The sequence below is a fragment of the Saccopteryx leptura genome, chromosome 10 (assembly GCF_036850995.1).
Source record: "Saccopteryx leptura isolate mSacLep1 chromosome 10, mSacLep1_pri_phased_curated, whole genome shotgun sequence".
NCBI classification, from domain to species: domain Eukaryota; kingdom Metazoa; phylum Chordata; class Mammalia; order Chiroptera; family Emballonuridae; genus Saccopteryx; species Saccopteryx leptura.
The window spans coordinates 13,191,097-13,209,048 of NC_089512.1; the positions used below are offsets into that span (position 1 = coordinate 13,191,097).

The 17,952-nt window shown below is 53.2% G+C and overlaps 1 protein-coding gene across 5 annotated transcripts in view; it reads right to left on the minus strand.

The window, feature by feature from the left end:
* Positions 1-17,952, minus strand: part of MYRIP (myosin VIIA and Rab interacting protein) — a 223,616-nt gene that overhangs the window by 56,643 nt on the left and 149,021 nt on the right. For all 5 annotated transcript variants that reach the window (XM_066350731.1, XM_066350730.1, XM_066350733.1 and 2 more), the window contains 5 exons: positions 16,553-16,689; positions 11,617-11,697; positions 6,766-6,863; positions 6,368-6,448; positions 3,151-3,273 (listed from right to left, as the gene is read on the minus strand). In XM_066350731.1, the coding sequence (XP_066206828.1) occupies positions 3,151-3,273; positions 6,368-6,448; positions 6,766-6,863; positions 11,617-11,697; positions 16,553-16,689 (520 nt within the window). The remainder of the gene's footprint in view (positions 1-3,150; positions 3,274-6,367; positions 6,449-6,765; positions 6,864-11,616; positions 11,698-16,552; positions 16,690-17,952) is intronic.

Here is a 17,952-nt window from a genome sequence, read left to right on the forward strand (position 1 = left end):
TGTGCCACCCCTCGAGGACCCCAGGCCGACCCTACTATGGCGCTGCTTCGAGGGGACGGACAAGGGGTGGCCTGTGACCCCTGCCAATCAAGGGCTATTAATCAAGGGCGAGGGACCCTTGAGAGGGGTCCTTGCTGTCTGTCTTAAGCAGCTTTGGGCCAGCACTTGGCTGACGGGTGTGGACGAAGGCCTCTGCCGTCCCCCTGTGGACAGGGGTACACAGCATCTGTGATCGCCTGCTGTCCCCCATCACTACTGACACCCAGAGTGCCTTCTGTCTCTGTGAGGTGGCAGGAATACCATTTCTGGGTTCAGCCGTGGGCCTGACAAGGAAACCCAGTGGACATCTGGTGGGAAAGCTGGCATTCCATAGCCAGAGCCTCCCGGTGAAAACAGCAGACAGCAGAGTGCAGGAGGCTTGGATTCCAGCCCTGGCCCTTCCGCTTAGGCTCAGACTTGCTCGGCCTCAGTTTCCTCCTCTGTAAAATGGGGATGATGCAGGATGTGCTCATGTGGATCTAATGAAGTAATGTGTGAACGCCTGCGCGTGTCAAGTTTATTAAAGGAAGGTCACGTGTTAGCCCTACAGGTCTCTGTAGGTCTACAGGTCTCTGTAGTCATTATGGCTATTATGACTCCGAAGCTCTTTGCTCATGGGGTCTGTGTAAGAACTCTAGTTACTACGAGGAGCTGCACTGGCTGATGTGAACAGGAAACATGGGGAGCGAGGTCTCCCCGGTGCAACGGGGAGCGGGACAGGGTGAAGGGAGGAGCTCTGGCCTCCGATGCAGGAAGAGCGGCGCAGCCCAAGGTGCGGTGAGTGGCCAGATGTCCAGTGCATGGGTCCAGACAGTGGAAGAGAAGCAAGATGGCTCCATCTGGCTGTGTGGGGCAGGGAGGGCGAGGCAGCGCCTGCGAGGACCCGAGGTGGGGGCCTGGCTGGGGGGGGGCAGGGTGGCCTGTGAATCAGAGCAGGGGTGTCAGTCTAGCTGACCAAACATGGTGAGGGTCCTCTCATAACTCATAGGGATACCTTGATTTTAAAACATGGAAAATAAGGTAATATTAACACGAACAGTAGCCATCACTTCAGGATGACAAAGTGGCCCGTAGCCACGTCTCATTTAGTCACTGTTCTCTAGACACGTGACCGCCATTCTATTCCTTGAGCATGCTCAGTTCCTTCCTGCTCAGAGCCTCCATGCACGCTGTGCCCTCTGTGGGAATGCTCTTCCTCCCACTGCTCCCATGTCTCTCACTGTCAAGTCTTAGTTTCGGGTCACTTCCTAGGGAAGGCTCTCCCTGGCCCCCCTGACCACACTTTCACCTGCCCCAGGACTCTCTCCCCTCCGTCCTGTTGCTTCCTCCTGACGGCAGTGACTGGAACTCGTACCCCGGTTTCTAAGTGGCTTTCCTGTTCACGGCATGTCCCATCGCTAGGGCCCGAAGCCCACAGCGTCTGCAGCCCAGCACAGCACCCTGCACACAGTAGGGGCACAGTAAGAACTATGCTGAGTACAGCAGGAAGCCTCAGAGCCCCTCTGTGAGGCAGGTGTTCTTATCCCATCTACAGACAGGAACTAGACAGATGCTCAAGGTCAGAGCGAAGGGCAAAACCAGAGTCCCACCCTGAGACGTGCCAGAGGTAGACAGCAAGCTCCCTGGACTTGCCTCTGACCCCTTGGCTCATGGCCGAGACTGGGGCACAGTGGGGGTTTCCACCTCCTAGAGCCCCCCAAATGTGCTCTTTCAGTTTGCAGAGCATACTTCAGAAAGATGCCCCCAGTGCAGTGACACCTGCATCCAGCCTGAACCCGGGCGTGGCAGGTCTGAGTTAGTGAACTATCTGAATGACAGGCTATTGGAAGTCCCCTTCAAATGTGTCCCCTTCTCTGCCAGAAGGGCCCGCCCCTTCTCTGAACTCCAGTTCCATTTCCAGACGCGCCCTTGCCACCGAGCACCCACTCTGAACTGTGTCACTCCCGCCTGCTTTGCTAACCAGTGGGAAGTCCTGGAGGGCAGGGACTGAGCCTTCCTCTTGTTTCGTTCTCCTTGGCGCCGAACTCACGACGACAGCGGTGCCAGGAGCTGGCAGGGATTGACAGGGAAGGTTCTGCCGATACACCATTGAGCTGAACCCTCTGATCCAGCTGCAGATGCTCCTTACTGCCCCCCCCCCCGCCCCCCGCCTGAGCCCACCTAGTCCCGTGCACCTGGCGACTGGTGAGACCCCGGGGAAGTCTGCGCAGGTGAGGCTGCTGACGTCACTTCCGGAACTGCGTGTCCACAGCGTGGCTACTCTGCAAACCCCCTTTCACTCTGTTCAGGCGGGGCAGGGACGTGGCTGGTCCCCAGGGGGAGCGGGGCAAACCGAGGCAATGCTCCCCCCACCCTCGTCTGACTTTCCGGTTTTAAACTACACCTGTGTACTGCTGCCCTGGCCCCGTCTCTGACTGCGGCCCCTACGGTGAAACACAAGCCCTGCCAGCCGGCCGGTCATTCTCTCCCTGAGTCTCCGCATGGGAGGCCCAGCGCCGCCCGCTCCGCCTCTGTCTCCCCGGCGCTCTGCGGGGCTGCGCCACAAACAACCGGACCTTGCAGGCTTGGCGCCTCCGCTAAGGACTCGAGCCGGCCCAGGGCCCGGGGCCATAGGGAGGCCACTGCCTTTGTGATTCCGCCCTTGGCTTAATTTCAGGGTGACAGACAAGAAGGTTGATCCATACCATGACTTCCCGACCATTTTGGTGACTCACACAGCAGTGGTAATTCTGCTGTCATTTTTCGGTTTCAGAAAAGCAAGTGATCTCCCAGAAAAGGCTTTTTTTTTCTCCCCTCATCGGACTTAGTACAACTCTTTCCAGCATGAATTAAAGCGTGCCTACTGACATCTTTGTTTTCCCTGAATTGGTCTCTGCAGACACCCGCCTCAGTACTTGTCAACAGTGCATCTGGCTTTACTCTTCCCTCCCTATCTCTCAACCCCCCCCCCCCACGCTCACACACACCTTCCGTGGCTCCCCCTGCCCGCCGTCCATCAGGAAACTGGACGCTGTCCAGTGGGCACCTGGGTCATCAGGAGCCGGCTGAGTGTGCCGCCCCATGTCTATGGGAGAGCGCGCAGGCCGCCTGGGTTACCGCGCAGAGACTCACCCAGAGGGCGCTGGAGGCTGCGGGCCCCTCCTCAGCCGCCTTGGCACCGCTGCTCTGGGGCTGCGGCCACTCCGGCTCCTCTTCCATCTGCTGCTCACCTTTGCTCTTCTGTTTCCTGATGATCTGGGGAGGAGGCGGGCGACACAAAAGGGGGCGAGTTACGAGAGAGGTTTCCGGATGCGACCTGGCGTAACTGGGAGCACCTTTGGGATTTTCCTTTCAGCCATCTAAGAGCTTAGTGCCAGCAGAATGCCAGCCTGTTTCAGATCGGCCTTATGACAGAACAGTGTAACTACAGCCTTGGGCATTCTACAGCACTTTACAATTTACAGACAATCATTGTATGTTAACAGCGTCTGTTTATTAAATGCCTATCACGTGCCAGACTCTGGGCCAGGCACTGTAGATGTTTTATCTCGTTTAATCCTCAAAATGCTGCTAAGAGCTACATTCTGTAACCGTCTGCATTTTACAGATGAGGAAATAGGCTCAAAGAGGTTATCAGTTAAGGACACACAGCTCCTGAATGATGGAGCTGGATCTCAGACCAGAGTCTCTGGCTAGCAATCCTGATTTTAGGAAGCATCAGGGGGCAGACACCAGGAGTCACCAGGGTTGGCTTCAGCTTGCTTGCACCACCTGCTGTTGTGTTGGGCCCGGCCATGTAGATTTAATGAGTCCATCTATACAATGGTCTCTTGGCTCCCAACTTCCTACGGGCAGGAAGCAGCTGAGAAGAGAACCAAGCTGGACCTATTCTTCAATGCCTTTTCAGACCAGATGGGATGATGAAGAGGAAGGCTGAGAGCCGAGAAGACCAATGAACTGTGGTGCCATTCTCAGGGACAGACCTGGGCCTAACCGAGGTACATCCCCTCCGGAGGGGGGTCCTGGCTCATGTGCCCAGCAGGGTTTCAGGATTGCTGAGGACCAGTCACCTCCCATCTTTGTAATCTTTGTAGGTGGGCAGGGTAGTGCTGCCTTCCCATCCACGTTCCAGCATCGCACGTTGGGTATGTGGGGACAGGTGACTTGTTTGCTTGGTTCACAGGTCGCCACCTTAGAAGGAACTGAGTCCGAATCGAGTGAACTTTGAACTGGGATTGAATGAGACATTTGGTGGTCTTTGGGTGTGATGAGTGTCTGTGGCATATAGAAGGGACAGGACTTATTGTGACCGAAAGGGAAGACTGAATTTGTTCAATGCTCCCTGCCCACAGCCCTTTGCTGTGCGACTTTGCGTCCTCCCAGGACGGGGAGAATACACAGTGGGCCCCTGAACAATGCAGGTTTGAACTGCACGGATTCACATATACATGAATTTTATTTTTTAAATCTGCATTGAGGTCAGCCCATGCAGTTCAAACCTGTGTTGTTCAAGGGTCAAATGTATTTTGCTTACTGTAGTTGGGAACCTTCATCTACAGAGGGCTAATTTAAATCATACGTGGACTTTCGATTGCATAGGTGATTGGCCTCCCAGCCCGCATATTACTCAAGGGCCAAGTGTACTCCACACCTTTGGCTTTGGCCAATGGCATGTGAGAAGGGAGTGGGTAACAGGCTTCCTCTTGCCGTCCTGGGCTCTGTCATGGCCACGGGCAGCTGATGTGCCCTCAGTAGGGCCCCAGAGCAAACACGCGGCTCAAACTTGACCCCCAACCCACTGCGTGAGATGGAGTCGCCACAGCTGCGTGAGCGAGAGAGAAACTGTGGTACAATAAAAAATACATTTGCTCTTTCATTCCTGGTAAAGAGCTTCAAAAATCCTTGGAACAGTCTGAGTGATAGTAGTGTCTTTGTTATGCTAATAAGGTAACTCATGGCCAGGGCCACTAGATAGATGGAGGCCGGAGGCTAAAAAAGAGAATCAGACAGAGAAAGACAAATGCCATATGATTTCACTTACATGTGGAATCTAAAAAACACACGAGCAAGCCAGATAGAAAGCTAGTCGTGGATAGAACAAATGGATGGTTGCCAGACTGGGGGGGAGGGGCTGGGGGGCTGGGTGAGATGGGTGAAGGGATGAAGTAGAGATTGGTAGTTACAGAATAATCGCGGCAATGTGAAATACAGTACAGGGAATATAGTCAATACCGTAATGACTAGGTATGGGGTCAGATGGATACTAAACTGATTGGGGGGGGGACCACTTCGTAAGGTATATCAATGTCTAACCACCATGTGGTACACCTGAAAGTACTATAATATTGTATGTCAACCAGGTACACCCAGGAACGCTAAGCTCCGCCCCAATCTCTGGTGAGGGGACAGGAACTAAAGACTGAGGTCTTTTAGGTGACCAATGATTTAAGCAATATGCCTACTTGATGAAGCCTCTATTAAAAACTCTGAAACGCTGAGGCTCGGGGACCTTCCTGGCCTCCATGTCCACGGACGTGTGGGAGGGTGGCGGGCACGGAGAGGGCGTGGGAAATCTGTACGCCCGTCCACAGACCTTGTGGTCCTGTCATCTCTTCCCCTGGGCATTGTGAGTATAACACTTCCCTGAGTTTTGTGAGCTGTGCTAGAAAATTATCCAGCGTGGAGGTTGGGGTCAGGGAATCCTGAAATTGGAGCAGGCTGGACAGAAGCAGGTAACTTGGGGGTTCCGGAGACTTGCACTGGCACCTGAAGTGGGGCAGTCTCGTGGGACTGAGCCTCGAACTTGTGGGATTTGTGCAACTCTCACGAGTGTCAGAACGGAACTGAACTGTAGGGGTTGAAGAATTGCTGGTGAAACAGAAACGATGCTGTTTAAAGCCCGAGTTTTGGGGTGGTCAGTTTCTAAGTAGTCATTACTGATACACCATGCAAGGGACAGTTTGGGGCACGTAGGCAGCAGGGGGTGACTGCAAAGTTTCTTTAGCGAAAGACCATTGAGAAGTGGGAGAAGCGGACACACGCACAAACGCACACAGACGTGCGCACACAAAGCCTAGGAAACAGGGAGCCAGGGATTGCCGGCTCAGTGCCGGGTTCCTGGCTCCCCACCCACCGGCTCAGTCCCCAAAGGCAGCCACACTCCGTCCCTCACCTTGGATTGTGCAGCGCGACCCCACTGCACTAGCCCCCCAGAGCACAGAGGCAAAGTGACGAGGCACAGAAATGGTGCCCAAGACAACAATGGTGCCAGTGGTTGCTCTCCAGCGCGCTGGAGGCCCTGCTCTGGGTCAGGGGGGTAAACTGCACTCGGGAGGCCAGGGCCACCCACCTTCTGCAGGATAGTTGTGGCCAGTTCCTCAGTCAGCTCCTCCTTGTGGTCCCGCAGGTAACTGGCCTCGTTCTGCTTGTCCTGCAGAGGGAGGGAAGAGGATGGCCGTGCTGGGGCGGGCGTGGGGGGCTTGGCGAACACACTCTCGGGAGTCCTGACCACGCACGCATGCAGGGGGAGGGTGGGCCCTGCTCCAATCAGGGATGGCTATTGTGGGAGGGTGGCCCTGCTCCAATCAGGGATGGCTATTGTGGGAGGGTGGCCCTGCTCCAATCAGGGATGGCTATTGTGGGAGGGTGGGCCCTGCTCCAATCAGGGATGGCTATCATGACGCTGGTTTCCTGACAACCTGCACTCCCCACCTCGCCCCTCCCCCGAGAGGAGCAGGGCGTCCGTACCAGGCTGTCTCCATAGGCTTCTGCCTTGGAGATGGCCTCCTCGATGGCCTCTTCGGCCACACGCAGGGCCACCGCCAGCGTGTCCATCATGCTGTGGCCTAGAGAGGAACCAGAACAGAGATGGCTTTCTCAGAGGGAATGACTAGTAAAATGATTGCTCCTCGGTCAGCTCTTCTGCTGAGATCACTGGGATAAGGTCCGCCCTGCTTCCCGGCTCACCTGCCCCCTCTCACCTGCCTCGCTGCTTCCCACTCATCCGCCACACCCCTGCCCCCAACACGACACGTCGCCTGTGAGTCTTTGAGGGCTGCCGTCTCTCTGTCCACGAGTCCTTTGTATTGTTCCTCCTCACTCTGGTCTCCGGCCACGTGACTGAGCTGGTCCCCAGGCACCCCAACTCTTGGCCCCAGGGTTCCTCCTCAGATCCCTTTAGTTTCCCCTTTGGCTGGGTGTCCATCCGAGGTTCTGGGGTTGCTTCCATTGGAGTCAGTAAGCCTCCACCCGTTCCCACAGGTCATTCTCTCTCACGTCCTCATCCCAGTCACCGTTGTTCCCTAACAGCACGCACAACTCCACACGTGCAGAGTGGCTTAAAAACAACCAGACAGGAGGACTTAAAATAATAAAAAAAAATAACGGCTTTTCACTTACTTTCTCAGATAAAAATTATGTGCTATTTTGTGTATATACTATACCAGTATGATGACAGGGATAAAAATCATTAAATGTCCTCAAGGGCACTGGGCAGTACACATGGTTTAATGCAAATACAAAAGCCACGGAGGAAGTTTTCAGACTCTCAACCCACACTGCCAATAACAGTAACCCTGGCCGAACCTCACGCCGGGTCCCAGGCTGAGTGTCCTACACGTGATGACAGTTCATTCGTCCGGCAATCCGCTGAGTAGGTATCATTTTCCCAATGAGAGAACGGAAGCCCAGAGAGGTCAGATAAGTTGCCCAGAGTCACACAGCGAGACAGTGAGAGAGGCTGAGATCTGAGTTCAGGACCCTTCATCTCCAAAGCCCTTGATTTTCACCATGAAAGTGAGATAAGCACAGGCTAACATGATTTTAAAATGCTATCATATTTTAATTTTATTTTTTTCTCTTTTTGGCTTTATGGCAACAAACATGAGGAAGCATCTCCAAGTGTCTCCAAGTCCAGGGACTTCTGCAGGTGACAAAACGCTTTCTGGAGCTAAGTGCACGGAAGAGTGCTGCTTCCCTGACGCACTTAGATTTCCGCTCTTACCTGAGAGGGACAATTTCTTTTCTTTCTTTTTTTTTTTTACAGGGACAGAGAGAAAGAGGGACAGATAGGGACAGACAGACAGGAATGCAGAGAGATGAGAAGCATCAATCATCAGTTTTTCATTGCGACACCTTAGTTGTTCATTGATTGCTTTCTCCTATGTGCCTTGTCCGTGGGCCTTCAGCAGATGGAGTAACCCCTTGCTCGAGCCAGCGACCTTGGGCTCGAGCTGGTGAGCCTTGCTCAAACCAGATGAGCCCGCGCTCAAGCTGGCGATCTTGGGGTCTCGAACCTGGGTCCTCCGCATCCCAGTCCGACGCTCTATCCACTGAGCCACTGCCTCGTCAGGCGAGAGTGACAATTTCTATCATTCCTCCTATTTGACCCCAGAAAACCAGTGTGTGTCAGGCACAAGCACAGAGGTCTACGAGGGCTGTGGGCCTACACTTCCTTTTCCCAGATTTCAAACTCCTGTTTCCATTTACAATCTCCAATCGTGCATTTTTTTAACACGTGCAAATATCCTGGAAGCAGCCTCAAATTCTATGCAGGGTGAGACAAGGTGTCAATATATAAATTAATTCATCAATCCCTCAAGTACAAAACTTGATTTAAGTTTCTTAGGCTCCTGAAGAACAAACGAGGACGGAAAGTGGCGTTTGGCAAACACAATCTCCAGAACCAACTCAGTTCAGGGCAAAGTGATGTCGCCAGTTGAGGAGCGCATCCCGGTCGCTATGACGACCACAGTGGAGCCGTGCAGGGGTAACCCAGCCCTGCAGCTGCCTGGACACAGGGCGCTCCCCATGCTTCTGTAAGCAGAGGCTATAAAACTTCAGTTGTTACTGCTCTAAGCGCTCCACGGAGAAGGACGCTGTATTTCCCGTTTCTCTCTCTCCAGACAGCCAGCAATGTTTTTTTCACAAGAGACGTGCCCCACAAATGGTCACTGAGTCAAAGTGTCCCAATCACCTCCCGAGAGCTGGGCTCTTGGAGGGCCCCCGGATGATGCCCCAGTGGACAAGCCAAGTCCACACTCTGGGTTTTCCTGTTGGGTGACCAGGTGTGAAGTAATGCACAGAGCTGTGCAGGAGATCCTGTGAGGGGACGGCCACCAAGGTCCACACATCCCTAGGAGGTCAGAGCCCAGAGCCGTAACCACAAGGCCTTTGGATGCCGTGTTTGTGATTTTGGGGATGAGGGTGACGTGGAGCCCTGAAGATGTTTCGGTTGAGAGTGAAGGCTCAGGCTGGCACTTCCAAGAGGAAACCGGGGTGGGTATGAAGGAAGATTAAGAAGGCCGAGTAACCGGAGGTCAGGGCACCAGTTAGATGGCGGGATGAGTAGTTTGATGTGCTAGCGTGGCGAGGCTATCATACCCAGCTGTTTACTCAGACCCTAATCTGAGGGGTGCTCTGAAGGCATCTTACAGATGTGGTCAACATCTACAATAGTTGACTTTACAAAAGAGCTTACCCTCGAAGATGTGGGTGGGCCTTGCCCAATCGGTTTCAAGGGCCTTAAGAGCAAAAAGTGAGGTTTCCCAGAGAAGAAATCCTGCCTCAAGAACAAGCGTCAACTCCCACCTCCTCTGCCAGTCTGCTGACCTCTCTATAGACTTTCGGTTTGCCAAGCCCCACGACTGTGCGAGCCAAGTCCTCGAAACAAACCCTTTCTCTGTGTATACCCTATTGGTTCGGTTTCTCTGGACCTTAGCTGATTTGGCTGACACAGACGGTCGCTGAAATATCCATATAGGAAAGTTATGGGCTGGGAGGCACTAAAGCTATGGGTCTCAGAATAGAAAAAGGATGTCAGGGGAAATGGAGCTGACGGATAGGCACGTGGGTGACTGGTGAAAGCAGGGAGGAGCGCTGAGAGAGAGGGAACTCCCACAGGGGACCTGCCTGGCTAAGGAGCTTGATGAGGACGCGGGGAGGTTAAGGTCCCGGAGGTTCTACGGGCCCAGGTGGTTAAACATTAGCAGTCGGAGTCTAGGACTCTGGGCTGCGATCAGCACCCAGGCTCAGCTGCCAGTAGAGGGGCACGGAGGCCCCAGTAGGCGGTGTGGGAGCCCCTGGAGGAGTTTCAGGCAGCGAGGATGAGCCGGGCCAGGATCTTCATGGGAAAGCGCCCAAAGAACGGAGCAGAGAGCGTGCCGGAGAGTGGTGGGGGCCACGGGAGCAGGGCGGCTACGGGGGGGGGGGGGGAACCTCTCAAGGGGCAGTACTTAGGAGAAGGTGCTCGAGTGTGGGAGAAGGCTGTATTTACAACCAGAAGTAAGTTTGTTTCCGTTTTTAACCTCTGCTCTAAGGGAACTATTATCTTGCTATAAAAAAGTAGAAGTTAATCAGTAAGTGATGCATTCTTCCCCTCCCCCCATTACACTGAATTTATTGGGGTGACTCTGGTTAACAAAATTATACAGGTCTCAGGTGCATAATTCTACAACGCCCCCTCTGTACACTGCATTGTGTGTTCACCACGCCAAGGCAAGTCTCTGTCCATCACCACTCACCCCCATACCTTCCTCCACCTACCCCCTGCCTCCGGCAATCACCACATTGTTGTCCATATCCATGAAGTTTTTCTCTTTTGTTCATTTTTGCTCAATTTCTCCACTGTCTCACCTCCCTCTCTCCCTCCGACAGCTGCCGGCCTGCTCTCTGTCTATGGGTCTGTCTCTATTTTGCTTGTTAGTTCATTCTTTTCATTAGATTCCACATATGCATGAAATCATATGGTATTTCTCTTTCTCTGACTGGCTTATTTCACTTAGCATGATACCCTCCAGGCCCATTGGGGTAAGAATTCCTTCTTTTTTATAGCTGAGTAGTATTCCATTGTATAAAAGTGACACATTCTTTATAAGACTATTTTCACATGAAGTGCACACGTGGTGTATCGATCTTTCTGCTTCAGCTCCCGAGCACTCACAAGTTGATCTCTTTTTTTTTTTTTTTTGCATTTTTCTGAAGCTGGAAACGGGGAGAGACAGTCAGACAGACTCCCGCATGCGCCCAACCAGGATCCACCCGGCACGCCCACCAGGGGCAACGCTCTGCCCACCAGGGGGCGATGCTCTGCCCCTCCGGGGCATCGCTCTGCCGCGACCAGAGCCACTCTAGCGCCTGGGGCAGAGGCCAAGGAGCCATCCCCAGCGCCCGGGCCATCTTTGCTCCAATGGAGCCTTGGCTGCAGGAGGGGAAGAGAGAGACAGAGAGGAAGGAGGGGGAGGGTGGAGAAGCAGATGGGCGCTTCTCCTGTGTGCCCTGCCCAGGAATCGAACCTGGGACTTCTGCACGCCAGGCCGACGCTCTACCACTGAGCCAACCGGCCAGGGCTACAAGTTGATCTTTAAGCATTTGTTGGTTGGGTAGCAAATGCAGTTCTCTGGGCCCCATCTGGGATACACTCATCTATTTTGATGATGGATTCACACAAAAGGCAACCACAGGCAACCCTGTGGAGACTCCCACATGGCAATACATCATTGTATGAGTGGTTTCAGTGCAACTAAGGAGACCCTGACAGTATCAGAAGGTGTTTCCATCCCTCCAACCCCTCATTAGCTATAAATTCTTAAGCAACCTTACCTTCCGACTGCCTATAAAAAGTTGAATCGCTGCCTGAAACACTTCCTTCATTCTCCAGGTTTGCCTCAAAAAAACTTTCTCCTGTTGGGGGGGGGGGGAGAAAGAGAGAGAGAGAGAGAGAATTTGATTATGAAAGGTCTGCAGTGAGCATGGATGCAGTGAACTGGTAGACCACCACTATGGACTTTAAGTTAGCCCTGCAAATAGGTAAGGGGATCACTGGCTTACACAATGCTACCCTTTTGGACCAGTCACCTTTTCTTCTCACATTGATTCCTAGCGTAGCACGGCCCCCACCCCAACCTTTCCCAGGACCTAAACGAGAGGCAGTGTGGCTGGGCTGCGGAGAGGAGAGCAGCCTAGGGCGGGCTGACCCGGAGACAGACCACACAGGTCATGGGAGCCTCACTGGTGTTTTCATCTTTATCCCAACAGCCACGTGAAGGCGGTAAGGGTTCCACAGCATTGAACCGGTCAGATCTGTGCTTCTCAAAGCACGCTCTGGCTGCTGTGCGGCAGGGGAGGGCTGGTGTGGAGTGAGGAAGGGCAGGAAACGGAAGCCATGCACGCAGCCCTCTCTCTGGGGTGTGCGTGTGACCGGAAAGGGGGAAAGGGCCTGGTGGGGCAGGAAGTGGAGGACAGTGTACAGCCAGGATGGGTTTAGAAAATGGGAGAGGCTTGGACGGGTGTACAAATCAATAGGAAGAACCCAGTTAAGAGAGAGGCGGCACAGGCAACAAGGAAGGCATGGATGAGTGACGCCCAGACCTTCCTGGAAGGTGACAGGGGTCAGATGCAGAGATGCGCACTGTCTACCCTGTGAAGGAGGAGGTGAGGGCATCTGCTGAGAGAACGAGAGTGTGGGGGTATGAGACACAGGAGAAAATCTGAGAGCACCTTTGGGACACTGAGCTGACCAGAGGACTCTACATCTTCCAGGATGACACCTCGCCCTGTTTCCTTTAGATCCATAGGTGGGAGCTTGAGTGTCATTTAGGATGACATGATTTTTCCAAGGGCATAGAGCAATGGAACTGCTCTGGAAGGCCCTGGCACAGCCACCGGACGACATTAAGTCACATCATTCATGAGTGGGAGGGACCTCTGATTGCACATGGCTCAGCGTTTTCAGAAGACTGTGTCTGTTACTCAAATCCCAGATGAAAAGATGTAATAGAACTTTTCAAGAGTCATGTCAAAACCAGATTTATAGTTTAAATAAAGAAAAGCCGTGACTGTTTTTTCCATTTTATTTATCTAATACTAAATACAAACGTAACAATTATTTATCCAGCTGTCTAGGGATTAAATATATTACGAGTGGCTCCTTTCATCTTTTCACACAGCGCTTCGTTTTTGGATGACTGGTAAAAGTGCCATGCTGGACCCATCGGATGCACCATGGGCACACTCACCACCATTGGACCTTCTACCTTTAAAATACATTTATTTCCTTACCTGACTTCTCCACCGGAACGTTGGCTCTGAGATGAAGGTTTTGTCTGTCTTATAACCTCCAATTCTTTTTTATTTATTTATTTATTTTTTATTCATTTTAGAGAGGAGAGGGAGAGACAGAGAGAGAGAGAGAGAGAGAAGGGGGGAGGAGCTGGAAGCATCAACTCCCATATGTGCCTTGACCAGGCAAGCCCAGGGTTTCGAACCGGCGACCTCAGCATTTCCAGGTCGACGCTTTATCCACTGCGCCACCACAGGTCAGGCTAACCTCCAATTCTTAAACCAGGCGGGCATATAGCAGGTATTCAATCATGTTTACCAATGGAATAAAAACATCTTACATTCGTCTGATTAAACTAGTGGGTCTCCCTTTAGGCTTCACCCGGCCCCCTGCCATGGGCATCGGGAGGAGTGAGGCCAGCTGGGGAGGGCCTGATGGCAATACAAGGTGGGCCTGTGATGGGGGACCCACAAGGTTCTGTGAACCAAATGCATGTTCAGTGGACTGCTTTTCTGGCTGACTCCCCTGCTTCACGCGGCAGAGATGTTCTGTAGGTGAAGGAGCTTTGCACTGAGAGTGCTGGAGCATAGCACGCACGTGCCTTGCACGCTGTGGATGTTGCATACGGTGTTCTGACAATCAAAATTCTGAAAATAAGTACTCTTAGATGAACTGGAGATGAAATCATTTATTCAGAATTCTCCTGGACAAATTATAGTGAAGTTGGCTGGGCCTTAAGGTGAAGCAGGGAGCTTTAAGCAATACGATATCTGTACTGGGCCCACTTAGAGGTTCCGAAGTAAATTGACCGGGTGTGGGAGATGATTTGGACACCGGGCTTTTTGTTTTCAAAGCTCCCTACGTGATGCGAATGTGTAGACAGGACTGAGGATGGCAGGTGACAACCGTACAGGGGTGTCAGGTGGGGGGTAGAAGGTAATGGTAATGATCCCCAGTCACCTAACATAGCCAGGAGGCCACGTAAGCTCTTGCAGTGGAACTAGATTTCCCAGGTGGCGTGTAGGCTAAATCCCATTGTTTTAGAATCATGGCTTTATTGGCGTGAGTACCATCTCATCAAGTGTCTCCCGCTGCCTGTCTTTGTGGCTATCAAAAGAAAATCTTAATTAAAATGGTGGTACCAATTGTAATAAAGCAACTAATTCTAACCAGTCTATGAAGTGTCTGGGTGCACACAAAAATGCTTTAAGATTGAGCTGGTCCGTGCGATCTGGAGAGCGTGATCTGTGCCGGGCTCCGAGCCCTGCTTGGGGAACGTGGTGGTAGAGGAGCTGCTGTCTGGGCGGAGGCCCCAGCGGAGAAAGTGGTGGACCACAGAGGGCCCAGGACCTAGCCCTGCCTCAATCGTGGACAGATAGTTATTCCTAACGAATAATTCTCCTTTGAAAATGACACTGGAGGATTTCAGAGCCCCTAGCTGGCCTGACTGGAATTCGGCCTGCTCCACCAGGGGGTCATCGGGAGAAGGAGAGACATCGGAACCCCGTCCTACACTGTATGAGTTTCCACATGGGCTGGCTCTCCCCCTCCGTTTGCGTTATGCAGTAAAGAACGCCCAGGCGGTTTGAGTTTGCGGACATGTCAAGGGGTCCAGGAAGCAGACCGGAGGATGGACAGGAGGGGGGAAGAAAAGATGGGATGCAAATGAGTGAGCCGATTCTGTTCTGGAACTTTCTTGAGAAAGACTTTTGGGTTGAAAAACTCCTGTTAACACCACTGCTTTTAATTTTTCTTTAGAAAAGCCCATAAAGAGAAGATGAAAGTAACATGCGGCAACCTTGGGCACTGCTCTCTTCGCTACGTAGGCTTCCTGAGGGGTTTGAAAGACAGAGATTCTAGCAACCACCACAAAAGGCGCTAATGACTCTCCGTCTGGTTTCTCCCCTGTCTTCAGTGGCTGGCGTATTTTTAGATAAGACACACTGAAGACTTTATGGAGAATACAAAATAATGATGGTGAAAAAGCTCCAGATGAGATGGAGGAGAGTCGTCCCCCCCCCCCCTTCTTGTGGATAAAAAGCATTTATCTCTGTCAGCAGAGTGATGAAAAAAAAAAAAAATCTGCCTCCAGACAGGAAGAAGTAGCTTTTTTGGGAGGATGTGCTTCTCATGTTCTGACAACTTCCTTCTGCTGGCTGGTCTACTAGAACTACAGCATAATTTCTCACTCTAGAGCAGTGGTCCCCAACCTTTTTTGGGCCACAGACCAGTTTAATGTCAGAAAATATTTTCACGGACCGGCCTTTAGGGTGGGACGGATAAATGTATCACATGACCGAGACAAGCGTCAAGAGTGAGTCTTAGACGGATGTAACAGAGGGAATCTGGTCATTTTTAAAAAATAAAACATCGTTCAGACTTAAATATAAATAAAACGGAAATAATGTAAGTTATTTATTCTTTCTCTGTGGACCGGTACCGGTCCATGGCCCAGGGGTTGGGGACCACTGCTGTAGATTACGTGCAGCGGTTGTTTCGACTGATAGAACAGCCCAGGCAGGAGTCAGCCTTCAGGCTTCCTGGAGGAAGCTGCCGCTTCTCCCCTGCTCCCCTTCCGTCACCCTGGGGGCCTGGTATCGGGAGAGAGTTTGGAGTAGGAAGAAAGGCACGTGCAGGGTGTCTCCAGAGCAACCCGTCTACACAAGACCACTTGCCAACGTTTCAATCGTTAGGGGAAGATGGCCCCAAATCGTTCATTTCTAAGGATCCAGAATGAAAGTGCCCACGATTTGCAGAAATATTCTGGTCCTCCCAGTTCCTCACATATCCAGCCCAGTGGCGGTGCTGGAACCGAAAGACTCACCGCTTAACGGAAGCTTTGGTGTACGTCTTATTTCTGCTCCTCACTAGAGTTGGACAGTTAAGGAGCTTTCTCCAACCGGGGGAGTGTGCCTCAGCAGACGGGGCCTCCCCCCAAGGCCTCCCTCTCCCCCACCAGCCCCCAGGGCTCCGGGGGGAGTGTGCCTCAGCAGACGGGGCCTCCCTCCCCCCCCAGCCCCCAGGGCTCCCGGGGGAGTGTGCCTCAGCAGACGGGGCCTCCCCCCAAGGCCTCCCTCTCCCCCGCCAGCCCCCAGGGCTCCTGGGGGGGAGTGTGCCTCAGCAGACGGCGCCTCCCCCCAAGGCCTCCCTCTCCCCCAGGGCTCCCGGGGGAGTGTGCCTCAGCAGACGGGGCCCCCACCCAAGGCGTCCCTCTCCCCTGCCAGCCCCCAGGGCTCCCGGGGGAGTGTGCCTCAGCAGACGGGGCCTCCACCCAAGGCCTCCCTCTCCCTCGCCAGCCCCCAGGGCTCCCGGGGGAGTGTGCCTCAGCAGACGGGGCCTCCACCCAAGGCCTCCCTCTCCCCCGCCAGCCCCCAGGGCTCCCGGGGGAGTGTGCCTCAGCAGATGGGGCCTCCCCCCAAGGCCTCCCTCTCCCCCGCCAGCCCCCAGGGCTCCCGGAGCGGGAGGCCGCCAGCCTACCCTGGCCGTCGAAGCACGCGCCACTCTCCAGCCGGTGTTTCCTGTACAGGTTCTTCAGGACCTTGGCGCTGCCAAAGCGTTTGAAGCGGCTTTTCACGTTATTGTAGAACCATTCCAGAGACTGGGTTCTCAGAAGCCTGAAGAAAACACAGAAGCATAAAAAAGGGGAAAACTTCAATTAAGGAAATAGGATCACTGCACGGTGGATCACAACGGCGGCCGTAACACTTTGTAGCTCCTTCTGACCACGTGCGTGCTCACGTCCCTGCTCTTCAGGCCTGGGCTGGCCGACGTGCTCTGACCACAGACAGAGATGTGCTCTGAGTCTGGAGCCTGGTGGTGTCCTCCCTTGCTCTGGGAAGCAAACCCACAGCACCCTTTGCGATGACGAGAGACACTTGGCCCAGCCACCCCTATTCCTCTAGCTGTTATGCCGCCAACCCCCAGACAAGTGAGAGAGGCCATCCACTGCCCAGTGAGCAGAGATGCAAGAGTGACCCTCGGTAAGACCAGCACAAGAACCGTGCACTGAGTTTGTCTCAAGAGCAAGCTTCCACATGCTTGCCATTTGAAGACACTACCTCTGCTTAATCAGCAGGCTTCGTGTGTGACACTGTTACCGCACTGGGAACATTTCCAATTCATCTTGGAAAAATAAAAAGTGCAACTGAGAGCAAAATATTCCCCGGAAAATTTTGGTTCGTCCTGACGCGGTCGGTAGGAAACCCTGACGTGACTCTTCTCTCTTCTGGCCGACAAGAACGCATTCCTAAATCCTTCCCACTTCAAGAACAGCTTTGGTTGTTAGTTTTCTTATTACGACTATAATACTGCATAGAAAATTCAGAACAGCAAAATGAATATGGAAGGCTCTAAGTCAATAGGGACGGAGCAACACGGAGCTGCCCTTCCTCCGTAGAACCCCCACCCCCCGGGAGATGCGAGAAGATGCCCCATGGGGGGGGGAAACCCTATACAAATGAAGGATGAGGGGAAGAGCAGGGCCAGAGGTTCAGACAGGTTTCTGGAAAACTGAAAATGCCCGAGAAAACGCCGTCCTGCGAATCAGACAGAAGAGCCGGGACTCAGGCCGAGGTCCAGCGTGGAGGCGCAGGGTGCAGAGTGCAGGCCCGGGTTACGGGACAGGAGTCAGGAAGCTCATTTAACAATTCTGAAAACAGCAGGGAGGCCACTTGGCCCCCATCCACAAGTAAATGGACAATCGGTACAAGGATGTTCTGTACTAGGTCAAGAATAGAAAGCAGTTCTCTAAAAACATTGAACCACCTCACTGGGGAGGACGAGGACTTCGATACGGGAGTGACCACCTTGCAGTGACTCCTCCTGTGTTTGGCACTGGGGGAGCCCCCACATGCCTGCCCACCAGATCCTACCCAGGT